General features: G+C 43.2%; 2 protein-coding genes across 8 annotated transcripts in view; one reads left to right on the forward strand and one right to left on the reverse strand.

The window, feature by feature from the left end:
* CHEK2 (checkpoint kinase 2) overlaps nt 1–1,930 on the reverse strand; it is a 49,127-nt gene extending 47,197 nt beyond the window's left edge. Inside the window, exons 1-3 of one of the 4 annotated variants that reach the window (XM_048221639.2) lie at nt 1,626–1,875; nt 1,434–1,536; nt 125–174 (exon numbers count right to left, since the gene is read on the reverse strand). The gene's annotated coding sequence lies outside the window, so the exon portion shown is untranslated. Of the gene's footprint in view, nt 1–95; nt 175–1,429; nt 1,537–1,625 lie in introns of all 4 variants that reach the window. The other 3 variants (XM_057305894.1, XM_057305895.1, XM_026484710.4) reach the window with 3 other exon arrangements.
* A 104-nt stretch (nt 1,931–2,034) lies between these two features.
* HSCB (HscB mitochondrial iron-sulfur cluster cochaperone) overlaps nt 2,035–19,802 on the forward strand; it is a 34,994-nt gene continuing 17,226 nt past the window's right edge. Inside the window, exons 1-6 of one of the 4 annotated variants that reach the window (XM_026484719.4) lie at nt 2,035–2,406; nt 3,689–3,785; nt 4,135–4,224; nt 4,857–5,001; nt 8,725–8,772; nt 19,450–19,586. In XM_026484719.4, the coding sequence (XP_026340504.1) occupies nt 2,171–2,406; nt 3,689–3,785; nt 4,135–4,224; nt 4,857–5,001; nt 8,725–8,772; nt 19,450–19,541 (708 nt within the window). In that variant the 5' untranslated portion in view covers nt 2,035–2,170 and the 3' untranslated portion in view covers nt 19,542–19,586. Of the gene's footprint in view, nt 2,407–3,688; nt 3,786–4,134; nt 4,230–4,856; nt 5,002–8,724; nt 8,773–18,443; nt 18,593–19,449; nt 19,587–19,802 lie in introns of those variants that run through there. The other 3 variants (XM_057305896.1, XM_026484721.4, XM_048221468.2) reach the window with 3 other exon arrangements.

Genomic DNA, 19,802 nt, shown 5'->3' on the forward strand with positions numbered 1-19,802 from the left:
CCTCTGGCTGCTGCTCCCCCTGCTTGTGCTCTCTCTTTCTCTCTGTCAAATAGATACATAAATTAAATAAAATAAAAATTAGAAATGAGGGGCACCTGGGTGGCTCGGTCAGTTAAGCGTCTACCTTCGGCTCAGCACTCTCCCTCTGCTGCTCCCCCTGCTTGCTCTCTCTCTCTGTCAAACAAATACATTAATAAATAAAATCTTATAAAAAAAATAAAAATTAGAAATGAAACTTACAAGGTATTCATTAATACAATCAACACTACACTTAAATTTCATGTTTTGGAACAAGAAAGGAGGGGAAGGGTCATGTGGCTTGCGGGAGAAGATGGGCAAAGAGAAACTATAAGCTAATTCACTGCACCATGCCAGGGGTGACCATTTACATAAAATGTCACAGATACCCCTCCTCCCCCAAGGCAGCCCCAGGACGGTGAAGACCACATCCTGTTTGTTCACTCTAGATTCCCTGACTCCTAACTAAGGGCCAGGCTATTAAAGAAGCAGAACACAAAGAAGACTGCTCTAAACAACTCCACCTAGCCCTTTGTGATGCTGAGTAACTGTAGGGGCTCACCTTTCTTCCTATATGGCCTTCCAGCCCAACAGAACCCTACAGAAACAATTGAGTCACAGGAGACCATAACAGGTTCCCACCCACACTTTAGAGTTAATTTGATGGACAGTTCAACTTTGACAACAGAAACTACAATAAAGTCAAAGTAACTGTCAATCCCTAACTTTAAATTGCTAATATGATTTTTTATAAAAAGGAGGCGCGTTCTCTCTTCTCTCCAGATACCCAGACTCAGGCTCTTCCTACAGGAGAACATATTAACCTTACTCACACTAACTGCATTTATATAGCTTTCCAGATACAAGGATCCTGATGACTTCTTCTTAAACTACACCAGGAAGGTGATGCCAGAGCTGAGTTGCCAGTCCAGGACCTGCAGCTCTAACACTATTACCTCAGTCAAGGCTGCAACCTCTTATAGCTTTTTGAGCAAGCCTTCTCCACCCTAAGAACTGACTAAAGACTGTCAAGAAGTGGTTGCTATCCTTGCTTATGGTAAGGGTCCAGTAGACAGAAACCACATTAGCCTCAGCCATGAGAAGTAGAAAATATATGGAAATATTGGAGGCAAACAAGTCTGGAATCAGATGCTGAGTGAAATCTTTGTATGACCTTCAGGCAGATCACCTCACTGAATACACAGATCATGAGCATTAACTGAGATGATACATGAACGTTCCTCCCTCAGTAATGCTTGATAATTAGAACAGAATTCCAGTCCCAAAGAATCTGACAGCCGGAAAAGGGTTTAAAAGTGAGACACAACATTTTTTCAAATAGAGAAACTGAGTCCCAAGGTGGACTGGTGCCCTCCTACCCTCTCCTTGCCACCCCATCCCACACACTTACTTACGGACACTTGCAGGGCATCCTCCTACACAGGTCAGTGTGTCTCCAGTTCCTGCAGCGCCCAACTGCTAAGATTGGGTTCTCAACAGGTTTTTTCGAAATTCAATCTAAAATATGGTAATAATCACTAACATTTATATAACTCTTTACAAACCAACTTCCCTCTGATTTTGAACACAACTGTGTCCTTTCTTACCCTGCACGTCTGGGCCAGTTTGAGCTTGTAAGTAACAGGGGAAGTGAACTTCACCTCGAAATTCATCTACAAAGGAAGACAGTCGCCCACGCATTCCTCTCCTCCCCCCCGATCGAGGTCCAAAATCATACAAAGTGAAAATTCGGGAGATTCAGCGCGCACTAAGACCCTGGGGGTGGGAATCGAACCCCCAAACACCCAAGAGAAGTTCCCCACTATGACTCACCGCGTGAGCCCACCTGGAGCCAAACACTCAGCGCAGCCGCAGCCAGCGGAGTGGCGCTAACCCAGCACATACGAACTCCACCCTCAGCCAATCAAAACACCCCTCCGTCGCCCCCGGACCAATGAAGAGCGGCGGATGTGGCCGGCCACACGTAGCCTCAATGCTTGCTGGGAGTTGTAGTTTAAAATGAGGAGCGGGACACTCAGAAACCAGGATCCCGCCCCGTCCGCTCCCCAGCCAATCAGCAGCACTAGTCTAGTCGGCCTCTCTTTCGGGGTTGCCCCCCACAGGTGACTGCGGCAAGATAGGCCGCAGCCAGATGTGGGGCGGGAGAACTGGCGCCTTGCTCCGGGTGTGGGGGCTGTGGCCGGCAGGGGTCCTCGGAAGGAGACCACTAAGCTGCAATGCTGCGTCTGTGGCGGGAAGCAGTTCCCCCCAGTGTTGGAACTGCGGCGGCCCAGGGGGCCCCATGCGGGGGGACGGGTTCTTCTGCCCACAGTGCCGCGCGCTGCAGCCACCTGACCCCACTCGAGATTACTTCAGCCTCATGGACTGGTACGGGAGGCCGTGTCGGGAGGCACGCTGGGGCGAGAGAGACGTCAGGGGCTGGCGAGCAGGGGGTTGGGCCGATAGTGCTTGGGAAGAAGACGGGACCGGTTAGATCGGTGGGCGGAGCGGTAGACAAGTAGGCGTGGGGCCTGGGAGCACGGAGGGTGCGATTGAGGCCAGGGAGAGAGGAAATTGAGGGGTGAGCCTGAGAATAGGGCCTCTGAAGAACGGAGACTAGAAGGGAGGGAGGACTGGAGGGGCGGGGAAGGAACTTAGGGGAAATTGAAGGATGGTGGTTTCAGTGGAGGGATACCTGAGGGGTGGGACCTGAGAGAAGTTGAGGGGCGGGGCCTGAGAGAAGTGTACTGGAGGGGCTGCAGAAAGACTTGACAGATAGGATGAGAATGGTTAAAGTTGAGTTGAGACTTTTAAGAAAGGAGTACTGAGGTTTTATCCAAAATAAGGAAGTAAAGGAGCCTCCAGTTTGTGAACACGTGGAGATAGGAGAGCAGTGCGCCTGGAGAGGCCTTGGAAGCTCCTCGGCCCTTCCGCCCATGCATGTTTTCCATGTGGTCGTTCCTAAGTTATATCCTTTTATAATAAAACAAATCTAGTAAGAAAAACAAAATAGGGTGTAAAAGCACCGGAAAACTTAATATTGCAGGCTGAGTCTCAGGGAGAAATGAGAAGTGGAGGGAGAGAGTCAGAGAAGTGGCTGTTTTTCTGTTTTCCTCCAAAGTCGAGGAGCTTGGAGAGGTGATGAGATTGGGGCAGAGCTACACTGTTAAGACAGGGCAGGCTCCGGGAATGGAAAGTGAAAGGAACTGCGTTAAAATAAAGTGAGAGACAAAGATGAAAGGACCTGGACTTTCGAAAGATAGGGTGGGATTCAGGAATGGTCCTTCCCCTTAACTCTGGGATCAGCCCCTACCACTCACTTCGCACTTAGGATGTGCTGCAGTGACACTATTCTTTATGTTCTGCAAGCATGCCAAACTTGTTCGCACCTCAGGGCCTTTGCATGTTCCCTCTGCCTCTTGGTGACTTTTTTCTCTGATCTTTGATTATTTTTCATCATCATTCAGGTCTCAGCTCAAATGTCATCTCTTTGTCCACCACATGTACCACTTTCTCTGACCCTATTCTCTTTTCCTTCACAGCACTTTTTGAAGTTAATCTCTCTCTACATGTTTATTGCATTTCCCCCCATGAGAACAGGAACCAGGCCCATAGTATACAAATCTATAAATATTTGGCGCATGATTTTTATCTCCCAATTTCCTTACAGCAACCGTGCCTTCAGAGTTGACACAGCAAAACTCCAGACCAGGTACCAGGACCTACAGCGTCTTGTCCACCCTGACTTCTTCAGCCAGAGGTCTCAGGTAGCCTGTTGGCCACCCCTAATCATACCCAAACACTAGTTTACAGGGGATGGGTGGCAGTGGCCTTGTGGCAAGGTGATTATCAGAGACAGAGCTAAACAATCACCTCCACCCTGGGGCAGCCTGACCCCAGCTAGCCAGGCTCTGAACCTGCCCTGCACTCACAGCTTTTACCTGACTTCCCAGAAGAATTAGAACCCATTAGTTGAAGATAAAGACAGCTCATCCCACACCAGCTGTACTTGGGAGACTTACTTAGTTGTCTGCCCATGAGTATTTTATGAAACAGTTTGTGAATGTAATGTGGCTGATTTGGATGTAATAAGATTATCTTCATCTCCACTAACAGACTGAAAAGGACTTCTCAGAGAAGCATTCAACCCTGGTGAATGATGCCTATAAGACCCTTCTGGCTCCCCTGAGCAGGGGACTATACCTTGTAAGGTGATTTCCCAACCCTTGTATTCGTGACTACATGATATCCGTTGGGCTGTGGGACAGCTGCTCCCCTGTATTCAGCAGAAGAGTGCTTGAGACCTGAGCTAGTCTAGGGACCCAAAGATAATTAGTCGCAATGATACTGCATGAGAATAGTTTTCTCTGAGTATTTGTAAATCTTACTTGCCTGACTGCATTTTTTTTTTCACCATTTTCTATAAATTTCAAGGATTGCATGGTGATAGCATTTAGGGAAGAGTAATTTGGGGTTTTTTTGGTGGGGGAGAGAAGAGTTTAGCATCTTAGAATTTTAGGATTTAATAGAGCCTTTACAAATACGTAGTTCAGTCTCCCAAGTGGAGGAACAACTCCCCCAGGGTCACACAGCTACAGGTAGGGGAGAAGAATCCCGTCCCAGCACTACTTTCTCAGTCCAACTTTCCCGTACCTTACCTTCATACTTTCACTGTTAAGACCGTTCAATTTTTTGTTTTTTGTTTGGTGGTTTGTTTTTTTATTTTTTGGTTTTTTGTGAATGGTATTCTGTTCTGTTCTATTCTGTGAGTAGGATTTATGACTCTGGGCACAGTCTCTTCAACCAACGTTACTTTTCTCTGCTTTATGTCCCAATAGCTAAAGCTCCATGGAGTAGAGATTCCCGAAGGGACAGATTATGAAATGGACAGGCAGTTCCTCATGGAAATAATGGAAATTAATGAAAAACTTGCAGAAGCTCAAAGCGAAGCTGCCATGAAAGAGATTGAATCTATTGTCAGAGGTAAAAGATAAAATACCACTGAATGCATTTTATTGCTGTTATGAGTACATGTCCAAGGTTAGGTGAAAAAATGAATATAAAGACTACATACAGGTCATCATAATGATCCAGGGAGTATTTTTTTTTCTTGGTTATCCTGAAACCAATTTTGTCTGAAGGTTAGACTTGCAACATCTCTCAACTTTCCAGAAGGCAGCTTAAACCAAGAATGTAATAATATTTTGCAGATTGCAATCCTCCTTCCTACCCATGACATTTAGATGTTATTATTGTCTCTGACAAGAATAATTAGTCCTTAGAAGTTCATGGAAAAGCCCAAGGTCACATTGTAGAGGAAAGATTGAAAAACTGACTTCTGATCGCATATTGCTTTGTTTTCCACTTTATTTCACACTGTATCAGTCAGGGTTCTCCAGAGAAACAGAACCAATAGTATACATGTATATATGGAGAGAGAGAGAGAGAGAAACCTGTTTAAGGAATTGGCTCACAGAATTGTGAGGGCTAACAAGTCCAAAATATGCCAGACAGACCAGCAGGCTGGAAACTCAAGCAGGGCTTCTATGCCCACATTATCCAAACTAATCTTTACTTAGAGTCAACTGGTTGTAAATGTCAATCACATCTACAAAATACCTTCACAGCAATATCTAGACTAGCGTCTGACCTAAGAGTTGGGCACCATAGCCCAACTAAGTTAACACATAAAATTAACCATGTCATGTAAAAAAGTTCCAAGTTCTCACTCCACTTGTATGCACGCATGTGCATACAAATGTTTGTGGCGTGCTCACTGTGTATCAAACATTGTGCAAGACACAGTGAACAAGAAAGACATGGCCCGTGTCTTCATGGAGTTTATATATTCCAACTCAGTATCCAAAATGGAATTCATGAGCTTCTCCCCTCCCTCCTAAAAAAAACAACCTATTCCTTTGCTGATGTTCCCTAAGTGAATGACACCATCCAGTTGTACAAGTCCAAAACACTGAGGAGGCGTTCCTACCAACCTCCCTTTCCCCCATAGGCAGTCATCACCAAATCTCGAAATGCTGACCTTCTAAATATGTCCCAAATCTGTCTGTCTGCACTGCCAGCACCCTGTTCCAAGCTGCCATTCTTTCTCACCTGGACAACTGCAATAGCTCCAGACTGGTCTAGCTCTACCTTCAATCGAATATATTCCTACGGCGTCACTTATGAGAGCTTTCGAAACCCAAATCTAATCATATTACCCTTGGTCTTGCTTTAAAACTTTTAAGTGGCTTCCCACTGGTCTCAGATTAAAGAGCAAAGTCTTTAGAAGGGCTTACAAGGCCCTGCATGATCTGACGTCTGCTTCCTCCCATTTGCCCCTCTACTCTAGCCATTTCTACTTCCTCATCTGTACTAATCAGCTCTCTACGCTAGGGCCTTTGCATATGCTATTCTTTTACTTAAAACCCTCTTCTCCTCCTTCCTCTAGTGAACTCTTCCTCTTCCAGGGCTGGGGGCAGTCATCACTTCCTCAGAGAATCCTCAGAGAACCTCTTTATCTGTATCTTTTGACAGTGGGTACCTCTCCCTTGTAGGACTAATCACAGTAATAACCTTACTGTTCTACATGAGATTATTTGGCCAATGTCAGCCTCTCTTCCTCCTTAGACTGGAAGTTCTGCAGAAGCAGAAACTGTGTCTGCTTTTTGGTCCCATCATGTCCTCAGCCAAAGCAGTAGTACATGGTGTATAACAGGGGCTCAGTAAATATTAATTGAATGAATAAATAATGAATAAAGAAGCTAAAATCAGTAAAATGGCAGTGGGCAGAGGGGATGTCTATCAGCTAGGGATGTACCAACAGCCTTAGGGCTGGGTGGTATTGGAAGAGGACCTCAGGGCTTACAATCAGAAGCCCTGTCTGCACAGCTTTGGAAGGCAGAGAAACATGATGCTCTGCTGTGAGGGGGTCTTGGGTGCAGTGTCAACACTGCCATTGACTTTATATGTGACCTTGAGCAAGCGACTTCACCCCTCTGAGCCTCAGTTTCCTCATCTGTAAAATGGAGCTAACATTGTACTGGTTGTTGCAAGGATTAAATTAAATCAAATTAAACACGTAAAACACATAACATAGTGCCTGTCCCATAGCAGGTGCTCAGTCGCTGGTGGGAGCTATTTTAGCCCTATAGTGAATGTCTGGTTTCATTTAGATTAATTCCTAAGTTTCCTCCCCTACAGGCATTTGCTAAGGCCCAAAGTCAGCAAATATTCAAAGGCATAGAGCTGGTTAGATCTGGGCAGAACTTCTGAGCCTCTAGACTTCTAATCCAGTGTTCTTTTGTCAACACCACGTTGCTAGTTTCCCACCACTGTCTAGGAGTCTAGAGACTTGGGGTGTGCTCCCAGCTCCTCCACTCAACCAGCCATATGACTAGGGCCGTCTCCCAATACCTGTACTGCCTACAATGGAGGTATAATGAATTTGAAAGTGCTTTGAAAGCAGGCGCCGTATAAGTGATTGATACTTTTTATATCGGGAAAACACACATAGTAAAATTCTTCATTTCCTAATGAGGACACAGCAGAAACATGAGGTAGCCCCTCCTTTACCTTCTCTGGCATCTTCTCTCTTATGGTACAATATGATCTAAATGGTTCATTTTCCTGGAAGGCTGTATAATTTGCAAGTGGTTGTTGGAAACACTGTAATGCCCTACCCATAGGCAATCCCAGTTCGCGAATTTTCTCCTACCTGAAATCTGGAAAATTCAGACTGCTTCGTGGAGACAATCAAAACATTTCCTTGTCCTATTTTTATTTTTATCTTTTTTAATGATTGTATAGCCATTTTATAAGCCTTAGTGATTGGCACTCAAACCTTTCAGAGGTAGAAAATCATAATGTGAGTAGGGTCAGCTGCACTAAACAGAAGCTGCCGGGGCGCCTGGGTGGCTCAGTCAGTCACGGGTCCAGTTCTTGGTTTCAGCTCAGGTCATGATCTCAGGTGGGATTGAGCCTCAAGTCGGGCTCTGCCTTCAATGGAGAGTCTGCTTGAGATTCTCTCTCTCTCCCTCTGCCCATCCCCCATGCATACATTGCGTCCTCTCTGTCTCTCTCTCAAATAAAATAAATCTTAGGGGCGCCTGGGTAGCGCAGTCGTTAGGCGGCTGCCTTCGGCTCAGGGCGTGATCCTGGCGTTCCGGGATCGAGTCCCACATCGGGCTCCTCCGCTGGGAACCTGCTTCTTCCTCTCCCACTCCCCCTGCTTGTGTTCTCTCTCTCGCTGGCTGTCTCTCTGTCACATAAATAAATAAAATATTTTTAAAAAGGGGGGGGGCCTTTTTTAAAAAATAAATAAATAAATCTTAAAACAAAACACAGGAGCTGCTGTCATGGTACATGTGGACCCAGGGCTTATGAGGCCTTACCCTGGAATCTAAGCTCCCTACTGCGTTGTGTTGAAAGCATCTACAAAGTGTTATATTCACATCATTGCTCTATATAAATAGAAGAGTTAGGGGCACCTGGGTGGCTCAGTCGTTAAGCTTGTCTGCCTTCGGCTCAGGGCGTGATCCCAGGGTCCTGGGATCGAGCCCCGCATCAGGCTCCCTGCTCTGCTAGGAGCCTGCTTCTCCCTCTCCCACTCCCCCTGCTTGTGTTCCCTCTCTCGCTGGCTGTCTCTCTCTCTGTCAAATAAATAAATAAAATCTTTAAAAAAATTAAAATTATGATTTTCTCTTTCAGCTAAACAGAACGAATTGACTGACAATGTGAGCAGAGCTTTTGAACAAGGTACTTTCCTCATTTCTTGACTTTCTTGAATATGGGAAGAAACTGTAAGCACTGAGGTGTAACCATCAGTTCAATAAGTAGCTATTATATACCCATCCTATGATAGGTACATGGGGAGCTATGAAATATAGGCAAGTGGACATTTCTCCCTTCAAGGATTCACAGCCTTGCTGGAGGAATAAGCTGTGTGCCAAAACCCAGTGATATGCCATGAAAGAGTAGATGAAAGTGCTTCTGTTCCCCTTTAGCAAGTAGAAGTTAAGTTACAGGATGTAGGCTGAAGCCAACACAGGCAGATCCTGAGGCAAGGCTGCACAGTCAAAATTTGGCAAAGCCTGCACACCCCTTTCCTTTGCAAAGCCCAGAAGGAGAGGCCCACGGCAGAGCTATGCCCAAATTTCAAAAAATGGGATGTTCACCCTGGTCCCCATTGCTCCTGGCTTTCAACTCGAAGAGGTTCAGTCTATTTCCAGCTATTTTGAAGTAAGAACAGTCTTTCTCTCCATCCCAGACTTGTGCCACCCTTAAGTAAAGGAATAATGGCCCTTTGGCTGAAGGATCATTTGATTGCAGGAAGCAGAAGGCCACTCAAGTTAGCCCAGATAAAAAGGAAGTTGTTATTAGGAATTAGGACTATCTCCCCGAATCCACAGAGAAAGTCCCTGTGATGATCATAGTATACGGTGTGATAAGAGCTCTTCTGGGGCAAAGCCTGGGAACCAGAAAGCAGTCTGGAATCAAAACTGTGGTCCTGGACTTGAAGCCTATGGCAGTTTCATTCCATCCTCTTCTCGTCACTATAAACCAGTTCCATCCACTTCCTCATTAGTGTACAGTGCTCCAAAATGGGCTCCCCCGCTGGCTGACTCTCTCCCTGGCTGACTCCTTAGTTCGCCTAGATCCATTACCTTCTAAGAACAAGGACTTTGACCATTCGACTAAAGTCCCCTAGACCCAACTCTAGACTCCCAAGGGGGGGGGATTTGTTTGGCCCAACTTGAGCCAGATATCCGATCAGCTAGTGCTGAGGGGACAGGCTTACACAGTGTGCAGTCCAGTTTGCAAGGACTGTAGAAGTCCATTCTGAGACACAGGCAGAGGGAGGGTTTCTAAAAGGATGTCAGGGAAATACAGATTAACAGCCTGATATGTCTGCCTGAAATCCAACCCACTGGCTATTCAGGTGTTTCACCAGGCCTCACCCCCATCTCCTACTGCACTTTTGTAGATTTTTTTTTTGTAGATTTTAAGAAGAATAAATAATATTTAAGTATAATTTAAGGAATAAAAACAGAAGAAACAGCCTTGTCCCCACCACCCAGCTTAAGGAATAGAACATGCAAAGAAGATACACGAATAGTCAGTAAGCACATGGAAAGATGTGCAACATCACTAATCATTAGGCAAATGAAAAACCAAAACCACACGAGGTACCACCTCATACAGATTACCATGGCTGGTATTAGAAAACCCAGAAAATAATAAGTATTGGCAAGGGTCTGGAGAAGTTGAAACCCTTGTGTATTGTTGGTGGGGATGTAAAACAGTGCAACCACTATGGAAAACATTATGGCGTTTCCTCAAGGAATTAAAAATAGGATCCCCATAAGATCTAGCAATTCCACTTCTGAGACTATGCCTGAAGAATTGACAACAGGGACCCGAAGAGATGCTTGTACGCTGTCAACGGTAAAGCCAGATACTACTTAAAGTAGTAGGGATAGATTTTAATCAGTAATAACTATTGCAATAGGGAAGAGTCTGGTACGAACTGAACTCCCGGTTTATACAGAGATTACTGGGTGTTTAAAGAGAGAATGAAGGATGCCTGGGTGGCTCAGTTGGTTAAGCATCTGCTTTCAGCTCAGGTCATGATCCCAGGGTCCTGTGAGCGAGCGACACATCGGGCTCCCTGCTCATCAAGGAGCCTGCTTCTCCCTCTCCCTCTATCCGCCCCCCTGCTCATGGTCTCTCTCTCTCTCAAATAAATAAATAAACAAAAGCTTTTTAAAAAGGGAGAATGAGGGAATAGGGAGGGGGATGAGCAAGGTCTCAGTAGATTCTGGGAAATGAAAAATTACAAAAAAGGGAAGGTAGTGGGGGTGGGTCCAAGTGAAACTGATCTGGGTTTTCTAACTGGGCTTATTAAAGCTAGGCTTCTATCCTCCCTCTGGTACTGGGAGACAGGGGTCCTATCTTCTGGCGAACAGTAAGAAAGAGACGGGAAGAAGAGACATTCTTCTTTCCTCTGAACAGTGTAAGTCCATTTCTCATTTGATCACCCTTTGTTTATAAAGGACTAGCTGAACCATCTGTTGAGACTTGGTAGAAGAGGATAGTTGCTGGATGATGTGAGCAACCAGGCATTTAATGAGGAGCATCTCTATGGAAACAAAAAGAAAACAAAGGCTAATGGTGGGAACAGACTATAAACCCAATTTCTGAGTCCAGAGGGCGGGCAGTCACATGAGAAGACACTGAACTCTTAAGCATCTTTACATGGTGGTGTGAGGACAGCTGTGGCAATCTGATAGATTTCTTGTTTTATAGTTTGAATGTTGGTAGTGATGCCATAGACGTCAATGTCACAGCCATGGCTATTTCCCAGAGCAGAGCATGGAAGACACAGGACTTCTGGTGGACTTTTGGGGTAGCCCAAGTGTCAGCAAGTCCAGGCACAAAGGTTGCCCACTGTTGTGTGATGAGTTCTTTGATGCTTATATCAAGTTGTCTGGCCTTAGCTTACAGGGCGTTTCAGATCCCAGAGGAAAGGGCGACCACAAGACCACCTGAGTTCCAGAAAGGATTAGGTTTTAGTTCTCAGTGATGCCAAGTCAGGAGGGAAGGAGAAAAATGGGAAACAGCGCTTTGGAGAGTTGTAACCAGATACTGAAGGAAACTCGGAGAATTAAGAATTTTCTAAGGGCTTGGGGCTCCAGGGTAGCTCAGTCGTTAAGCGTCTGCCTTCAGCTCAGGTGTGATTCCAGAGCCCTGGGATCGAGCCCCGCATCAGGCTTCTCTGCTGGGAGCCTGCTTCTTCCTCTCCCACTCCCCCTGCTTGTGTTCCCTCTCTCACTGGCTGTCTCTCTCTCTGTGGAATAAATAAATAAAAAATCTTAAAAAAAAAAAAAAAAAAAGAATTTGCTAAGGGCTAAAAACGAAAAAAGAAAAGAAAAAAAAGGAATTTGCTAAGGGCTGACAAAATGTGTAAGATGGCAGGATCCAGTTTGATTTACAGGAAGATAATAAAACCTCAAGACTAGATTCTGGGTGTGATATACTTTTCCACTGTCATAAAATTTCTATCTACGGTCAACCCCCTTTTTAATCAAAGGTTATCAAGGTAAGAATAGTTTTGTTTACAAAATAACTTTAGTTGCATTAAAGTTGGCCTAATTATTTACATGAGTGCAATGAGAATAGTAATCAACAATACAGACATTTTGAAATTTTCTTTATGGAAGTTTTTATAAGGAATCTCAGATTGGACTTTAAAGGGCCCTCGATGAGGGCAACTGTGTGTCTCAGTCCGTTAAGCATCTCACTCTTGCTTTCAGCTCAGGTCTTGATCTCAGGGTTGTGAGTTCAAGCCCTGCATTGGGCATGGAGCCCACTTAAAAAAGAAAAAAAAAGTCTCTCAATGTTAGGAAGTCAAACCAAGAATTTGCCATCGGATGTCACCTGTACTACCTATAGATTTGGGTGAATTCTTCTCTTCTTGAGGTTCCCCAAAACATCCTAAATTTCCTGGACCTGCAGGGAAGTGACCTTCTTTATTCACCTGTAAGGCTAAGAACCCTAAAGCCAGGTGCCAACCCATTTTTTTCCAAAAGGGCTTTGTAAGCTTTGGCTCCATAAAGTCAGCCTTACTTCCTTAAAATTGTCTGTTTGGTCTGATTTTGTGCATCATTTTCAAATGTGACGTTCCAGTCAAAGCCATGGTCATATAACCAATGTTTTAAATTACGTCCTATCACAAAAAGGACAGATTCTTGCTGAGCCTATGCAAATAGTTACATTGCCATGAAAATAAGACTACTCAATAATAGTTTCAGAGTTTTTTGAGGAATCGGGCAGGGAAAAAAGATAAATGTTTTCATTTTGTTTACAAAAGTAAAATTTATTTCTTAAATTCCATATATGAGTGAAATCATATGGCATTTGCCTTTCTCTGCCTGACTTATTTCACTTAGCTTTATACTCTCTGGCTCCATCCACATCATTGCAAATGGCAAGATTTCATTCTTTTTTATGGCTGAGTAATATTCCATTGTATATCTACATATATATACCACATCTTCTCTATCCATTCATCAGTGGATGGACACTTGGGCTGTTTCCATAATTTGCTAATGTTGATAATGCTGCTATAAACATTGGGGTGCGTGTATCCCTTCAAATTAGTACCTTTTTGTATTCTTTGGGCAAATACCTAGTAGTGTAATTGCTGGATTGTAAGGTAGTTCTATTTTTAACTTTTTAAGGAACCTCTAGATGTTTTCCAGAGTGGCTGCACCAGTTTGCGCTTAAGAAACAAAACAAACATGGGGCGCCTGGGTGGCTCAGTCAGTTAAGCGTCTGCCTTCAGCTCAGGTCATGATCTCAGGTCCTGGGATTGAGGCCCGAGAGTCAAGCTCCCTGCTCAGCGCGGAGTCTGCTTGTCCCTCTCTCTCTGCCCTTCCCCCTGCTCATGCTCTCCGTCTCTCTCTCTCTCTCCCTCTCAAATAAAATAAAGTCTTTAAAAGAAACAAAACAAATTGGGGGTACCTGAATGGCTCAGTCGGTTAAGCTTCCAATTCTTGGTTTCAGCTCAGGTCATGATAGCAGGGTCCTGAGGTAGAGCCCCGCAGTCAGCGTGGAGTCTGGTGGGAATTTTCTCTCTCTCTCTCTCTCTGCCCCTCCCACTTGTGCTCTCTCTCAGTCTCTCTCTAAAATAAATACATAAATCTTTAAAAACAAACAAACAAAGCAAACAGTCATAGGGGGAGAAAAAGAGAGGGGCGCCTGGGTGGCACAGCGGTTGGGCGTCTGCCTTCGGCTCAGGGCGTGATCCCGGCGTTCTGGGATCGAGCCCCACATCAGGCTCCTCCGCTATGAGCCTGCTTCTTCCTCTCCCACTCCCCCTGCTTGTGTTCCCTCTCTCGCTGGCTGTCTCTATCTCTGTCGAATAAATAAATAAAATCTTAAAAAAAAAAAAAAAAAGAGAGAAAGGCAAACCAAGAAATAGACTTCACAATAGAGAAACTTGATGGTTACCAGCGGGGAGGTGAGTGGGGGGATGGGTTAAACAGGTGATGGGGATTAAGGAGTGCAGTTGTGATGAGCACTGGGTGTTGTATAGAATTGTTGAGTCACTAAATTGTATACCTGAAACTAATATTACACTGTACGTTAACTGGAATTTAAATAAAAACTTACATAAATACAAAAAAAATTTTTTTTTTTTTTTTTAAGTAAAATGTGGGGAACCCGGGTGGCTCAGATGGTTAAGTGTCTGCCTTCAGCTCAAGTCATGATCTCCAGGTTCTGGGATCGAGCCCCCCTTACCCCCCCCCCCAGTCCGCCTCCCTGCTCAGCGGGGAGTCTGGTTCTCCCTCTCCTTCTGCCCCTTCCCCTGCTCATGCACTCTCTCTTTATCTCTCTGTCTCAAATGAATAAATAAAATCAAAAGAAGTAAAACTTACATTGTTATGTCATGAAGCCATTGGCTTTTTCATTCTAGTTTTGGAAATCCTAACTTAGTTTATTGTTTTGATCTCAAGGTTATTTAAGCAATGCCATCAGAAGCCTGTGCCTGGTACAGTCCTTCTTCATGAGACTCTGAGACCGTCCCTTTTTGTTAAACACATATCTTCTGGCACGTAGCTGGTTGCAGGAGCTTTTAGGAAAGCATCAGAGTAAAACCACAGCTATCTGTGGATAGCGAAAGACATAAAATGACCACAGTTAAAGATCTGATGAGAGTTTGTTATAAAAATAACTCAGTTGACAAGGAAATTTGGTTGTTTCTGTGACATAGAACATTTTAACATAATAACTAGACTAGTAACATTATACCAGGATATATTATAGTGAGGGCATTGGCAAATTTCTAGGAACTTTATAGAATTTCTAAAATAATAACATTCTGCTCATACAAATGTAACCTAGAGAAGATTAGATATCTCTTCTTTGACGTGGTTCCAATGCAATATAATTTAATCAAATAAACCAAATTAGATTAACATCTCTCTTTGGAAAGTGAGAGAACAAACCCTTCGAGGGTTTCCAGGGATCCTCTCAGAAAATTCAAAGTTAGTTTGAGGTCAGGAAGACTTTATTTAGAATTCGATTTTGGGAAGTTGTCCAAAATGTCAAATGCTTTAAATATATAATTAAATAGGATCATAGGTCGTTGTAAAACAATACTTAGTTATCCATTTAACCAATGTGGTGATAAAAAATTTCAAAGACAAATGCAGGAGGTAACATAAAAAATAAAGAACCTTATCCCTGAATAGTGAGAAGACTTTGTTCTCTTAAGTAATGAAGGACGTGATAAAGACAACTTGAAGCATACAAAATTATTCTGATAAGACACAGAATTTATGTTACCTAGGCAGGTAACTCAAAAGGTAAAGAAAAATCTTTTACAGTCTTTTATTAAGACCAGACCAATAATCAAAAAAACTTTGCCATTTTTAAAAAATATTTTATTTATTTGTCAGAGAGAGAGAGCACAAGCAGGGGGAGCGGTAGGCAGAGGGAGAAGCAGACTCCCTGCTGAACAAGGAGCCTGATGCAGGACTCAGTCCCAGGACTCTGGGATCATGACCTGAGCCAAACACAGATGCTTAACCAACTGAGCCACCCAGGCATCCCAAAACTTTGTCATTTTAACAGAGAAAACCAAACTCTGGTTTTGTCACTACACTACTGAGATTAAAATTCATTTCAAGAGGCACCTGACTGGGCTCAGTCAGTGGAGTGTACGAGTCTTGATCACAGGGTTGTGAGTTCAAGCCACACGTTGGTTGTAGAGATTACTTAAAAAAATAATAATAATAAAAGCTTTTTAAAAAATTAAAAAATAAAGTTCATATAAAAAAAAAACAACACCATAGGTGCACCTGGGTCGCTCAGTCAGTTAAGCACCTGCCTTCAGCTCAGGTCATGATCCCAGTGTGCTGGGATGGAGCCTAACATTGAGCCCCACATTGGACTCCCTGCTCAGCAGGGAGCCTGCTTCTCCCTGCTTGTGGTCTCTGACCCTCTATTTCTTGGTCAAATAAATTAATTAATTAAATATTTAAAAAAAACAAAAACAAAAAAAACTATATAATTATAAATCCACTTATTCTTAGCCAGCTTTTTTTTTTTTTCAAAATTTTATTTATTTGACAGAGAGAGACAGCGAGAGAGGGAACACAAGCAAGGGGAGTGTGAGAGGAAGAAGCAGTCTTCCCACCAAGCAGGGATCCCGATGTGGGGCTCAGTCCCAGGACCCTGAGATCATTACCTGAGCCAAAGGCAGACGCTTAACAGCTGAGCCACCCAGGTGCCCCCTTTTTTTTTTTTTTTTTTTAAGATTTTATTTATTTATTTGACAGAGAGAGCACAAACAGGCAGGGCAGAGGGGCAGATGGAGAGGGAGAAACAGGCTCCCAACTGAGCAAGGAGCCCGATGTGGGGCTCAATCCTAGGACCCTGAAATCATGACCTGAGCCGAAGGCAGACGCTTAATGGAATGAGCCACCCAGGCGCCCCAATCTTAGCCAGCTTTAACCTCACAACACAAAATTCCTTTTCCACAAACCTTTTACAACTCTCAATATCCATTCATGTTTCGTTTTATTCTTTCCCTCTTTCCATTCTACATTTAGGACAAAATTACTTTTTTTTTTATCTTAAAGGAAACATACTCTTCATTCTTTACATACTTTTCATATAAAAACATGTCCTACTTTTCTTCCATTCTTTGTATACAAAGTTGTTTCCCTTCAATCTCGTTACTCGTAGTCTTATTTTTTTACATATTGATTATACATTTTAAACATTACTGACCTTTATTTTACAGAGAAAACTAGGAAGTAGACAATTGAGAACTATAATATTCCAGTATTCTGTAATAGATTAACAAATTTTATGAATATACCATCTCATAAGCTGTAGAGGTATATGTTTCCTGAAATAACTGTTTTTAATGTGGCAAGGACATGTTTATTAAGAGACCCAAGATCCAGGGCGCCTGGGTGGCACAGTCGTTAAGCGTCTGCCTTCGGCTCAGGGCGTGATCCTGGCGTTATGGGATCGAGCCCCACATCAGGCTCTTCCACTGGGAGCCTGCTTCTTCCTCTCCCACTCCCCCTGCTTGTGTTCCCTCTCTCACTGGCTGTCTCTATCTCTGTCGAATAACTAAATAAAATCTTTAAAAAAAAAAAAAAGAGAGACCCAAGATCCTTGGCCTCTCTGGGCCATATAAAAATAAATAGCCAAAAGTATATAAACTTAAACTTTTGCTTAATGGTGAAAGTTTTAACACTTTATCTTATTTAGAAATTATTTATATATGTAATATCTATTATTTAACTTAGCTTACTAGACTCTAAGGCTCCAAGTTGCCAAAAAAAGATCTTGGAAATGATTTTTAGGCAGCATATTATGAAGTATAATTATTATTATAAATAAAGTTTATCAGGGGCACCTGGGTGGCTAAGTCAGTTAAGTGTCTGCCTTCGACTCAGGTCATGATCCCAGGGTCCTGGGATCGAGCCCCACTTCAGGCTCCCTGCTCAGTGGGGAGGAGGCTTCTCCCTCTTCCTCTGCTGCTCCTCCTGCTTGTGCTCGCTCTCTCTCTCTCAAGTAAATTAATAAAATCTTTAAAACATAAAGTTTATCAGAATGAGTTAATTTGAGTAATATCAAATTTACCATCTCTATAATTTTAAACATCTAATAAATATAATATTCGGTTATTTGACTAGTAAATCCAAGCAGAATTACAATGTATGTCTGCATTATAATTTAATGTTAACAACTCTGAAAACATACCTATTTTATTAAACCAATAATACCAAACTAGTCTTACTTACCAAAGATTTATACAAGTTACGTGACAATAAAAATATTTGAGTTGGTTCCTATATTTCTTTTTTTTTTTTAAGATTTTATTTATTTATGTGACAGAGAGACAGCCAGCGAGAGAGGGAACACAGCAGGGGAGTGGGAGAGGAAGAAGCAGGCTCCCAGCGGAGGAGCCTGATGTGGGACTCGATCCCAGAACGCTGGGATCACGCCCTGAGCCGAAGGCAGACGCTTAACGACTGTGCTACCCAGGCGCCCCTGGTTCCTATATTTCTGGAAGTTTTAGGAAGACTTAATTTATGTAAGAACTTATTTCTCTCTAAGACAGGATACAACTCCTTTTTTTGTTAATTTTTATTTTTTTAACTTTTTTTTTAAGATTTTATTTATGTATTTGACAGAGAGAGAGAGAGCACAAGGAGAGGGAACAGGAGAGGGAGAAGCAGGCTCCCCAGTGAGCAGGTAGCCTGATGTGAGGCTCAATCCCAGGACTCTGGGATCCTGACCTGAGCCGGAGGCAGTCACTTAACTAACTGAGCCACCCAGGCGCCCCGAATTTTTTTAATTTAAATTCAATTAATTAACATATAATGTATTATTTGTTTCAGGGGTACAGGTCTGTGATTCATCAGTCTTATATACCCAGCACTCATTACAACATATATCCTCCCCAATGTCCATCACCCAGTCACCCTATCCCCCCAACCCCTCCCCTCCAGCCACCCTCGGCTTTGTTTCTTAAGATGATGAGTCTCTTGGGGCACCTGGGTGGCTCAGTCGTTAAGCGTCTGCCTTCAGCTCAGGGCGTGATCCCGGCGTTCTGGGATCGAGCCCCACATCAGGCTCCTCTGCTGGGAGCCTGCTTCTTCCTCTCCCACTCCCCTTGCTTGTGTTCCCTCTCTCGCTGGCTGTCTATCTCTGTCAAATAAAAAAATAAAATCTTTAAAAAAAAAAAAAAGATTATGAGTCTCTTATGGTTTGTCTCCCTCTCTGGTTTCGTCTTGTTTCATTTTTTCCCCTCTTCCCCTATGATCCTCTGCCTTGTTTCTTAAATTCCACGTATCAGTGGATCTCCACCAGAGATCATCTAATAATTGTCTTTTTTTGATTGACTTATTTCACTTAGCATAATACCCTCTAGTTCCATCCACATCGCTGCAAATGGCAAGATTTCCTTTTCTACGGCTGAGTAATATTCCATTGTGTATATATACCACATCTTCCTTATCCATTCATCTGCCAATGGACATCTGGGTTCTTTCCATAGTTTGGCTATAGTGGACATTGATGCTATAAACATTGGGGTTCAGGTGCCCATTCAGATTGCCACATTTGTATCTTTGGGGTAAACACCCAGTAATAAAATTGCTGGGTTGTAGAGACAATACAACTCTTTTAAGGAATTTTGTAAATTAATTTGGTAATACTATTGGGAGACAAGAAAATATATATACTTAGCAGACATACATAAACATACAGACAGATGCAAATACAGATCTCACAGTTTTCATTTTAAAACTTTATCTGTGATTCGGACTGGCTACCTTGGTCAGTAGAGTTAGTTTTATTCTTGCTTGAAATGAAGCCTCACCTTAACGTCTCTGTTTATTTCAGATGATTTGGAAAAAGCCAAGGAAATGTTAACAAAGATGAGATACTTTTCAAATGTAGAAGAAAAGATCAAGTTAAAGAAGATTCCCCTCTAATGATTACTAGTTTAAAAGTTTCTGAAATAAAGTTCTTGCATATTTCTTTTCTGGCTTCAGTTAATTGAGACTAGAGATGCATTCACTGCTTTTACCAGCTTAGTTAAACCCGTGGCTCAAGCATTAATGGATGGCGAAGTTTATCATGTGGGAGGAAACCCAGTGTAGCCAGAGCTTGGGTGGTCAGTTCTTTGTGTGATACTTGATACAGCGTGCTCCCCACTAGGCCAGTAAAAGAAGTGGGGATGGGGCCAACTTGAG

This window comes from Ursus arctos, unplaced genomic scaffold (genome assembly GCF_023065955.2).
Source record: "Ursus arctos isolate Adak ecotype North America unplaced genomic scaffold, UrsArc2.0 scaffold_34, whole genome shotgun sequence".
Taxonomy (NCBI): domain Eukaryota; kingdom Metazoa; phylum Chordata; class Mammalia; order Carnivora; family Ursidae; genus Ursus; species Ursus arctos.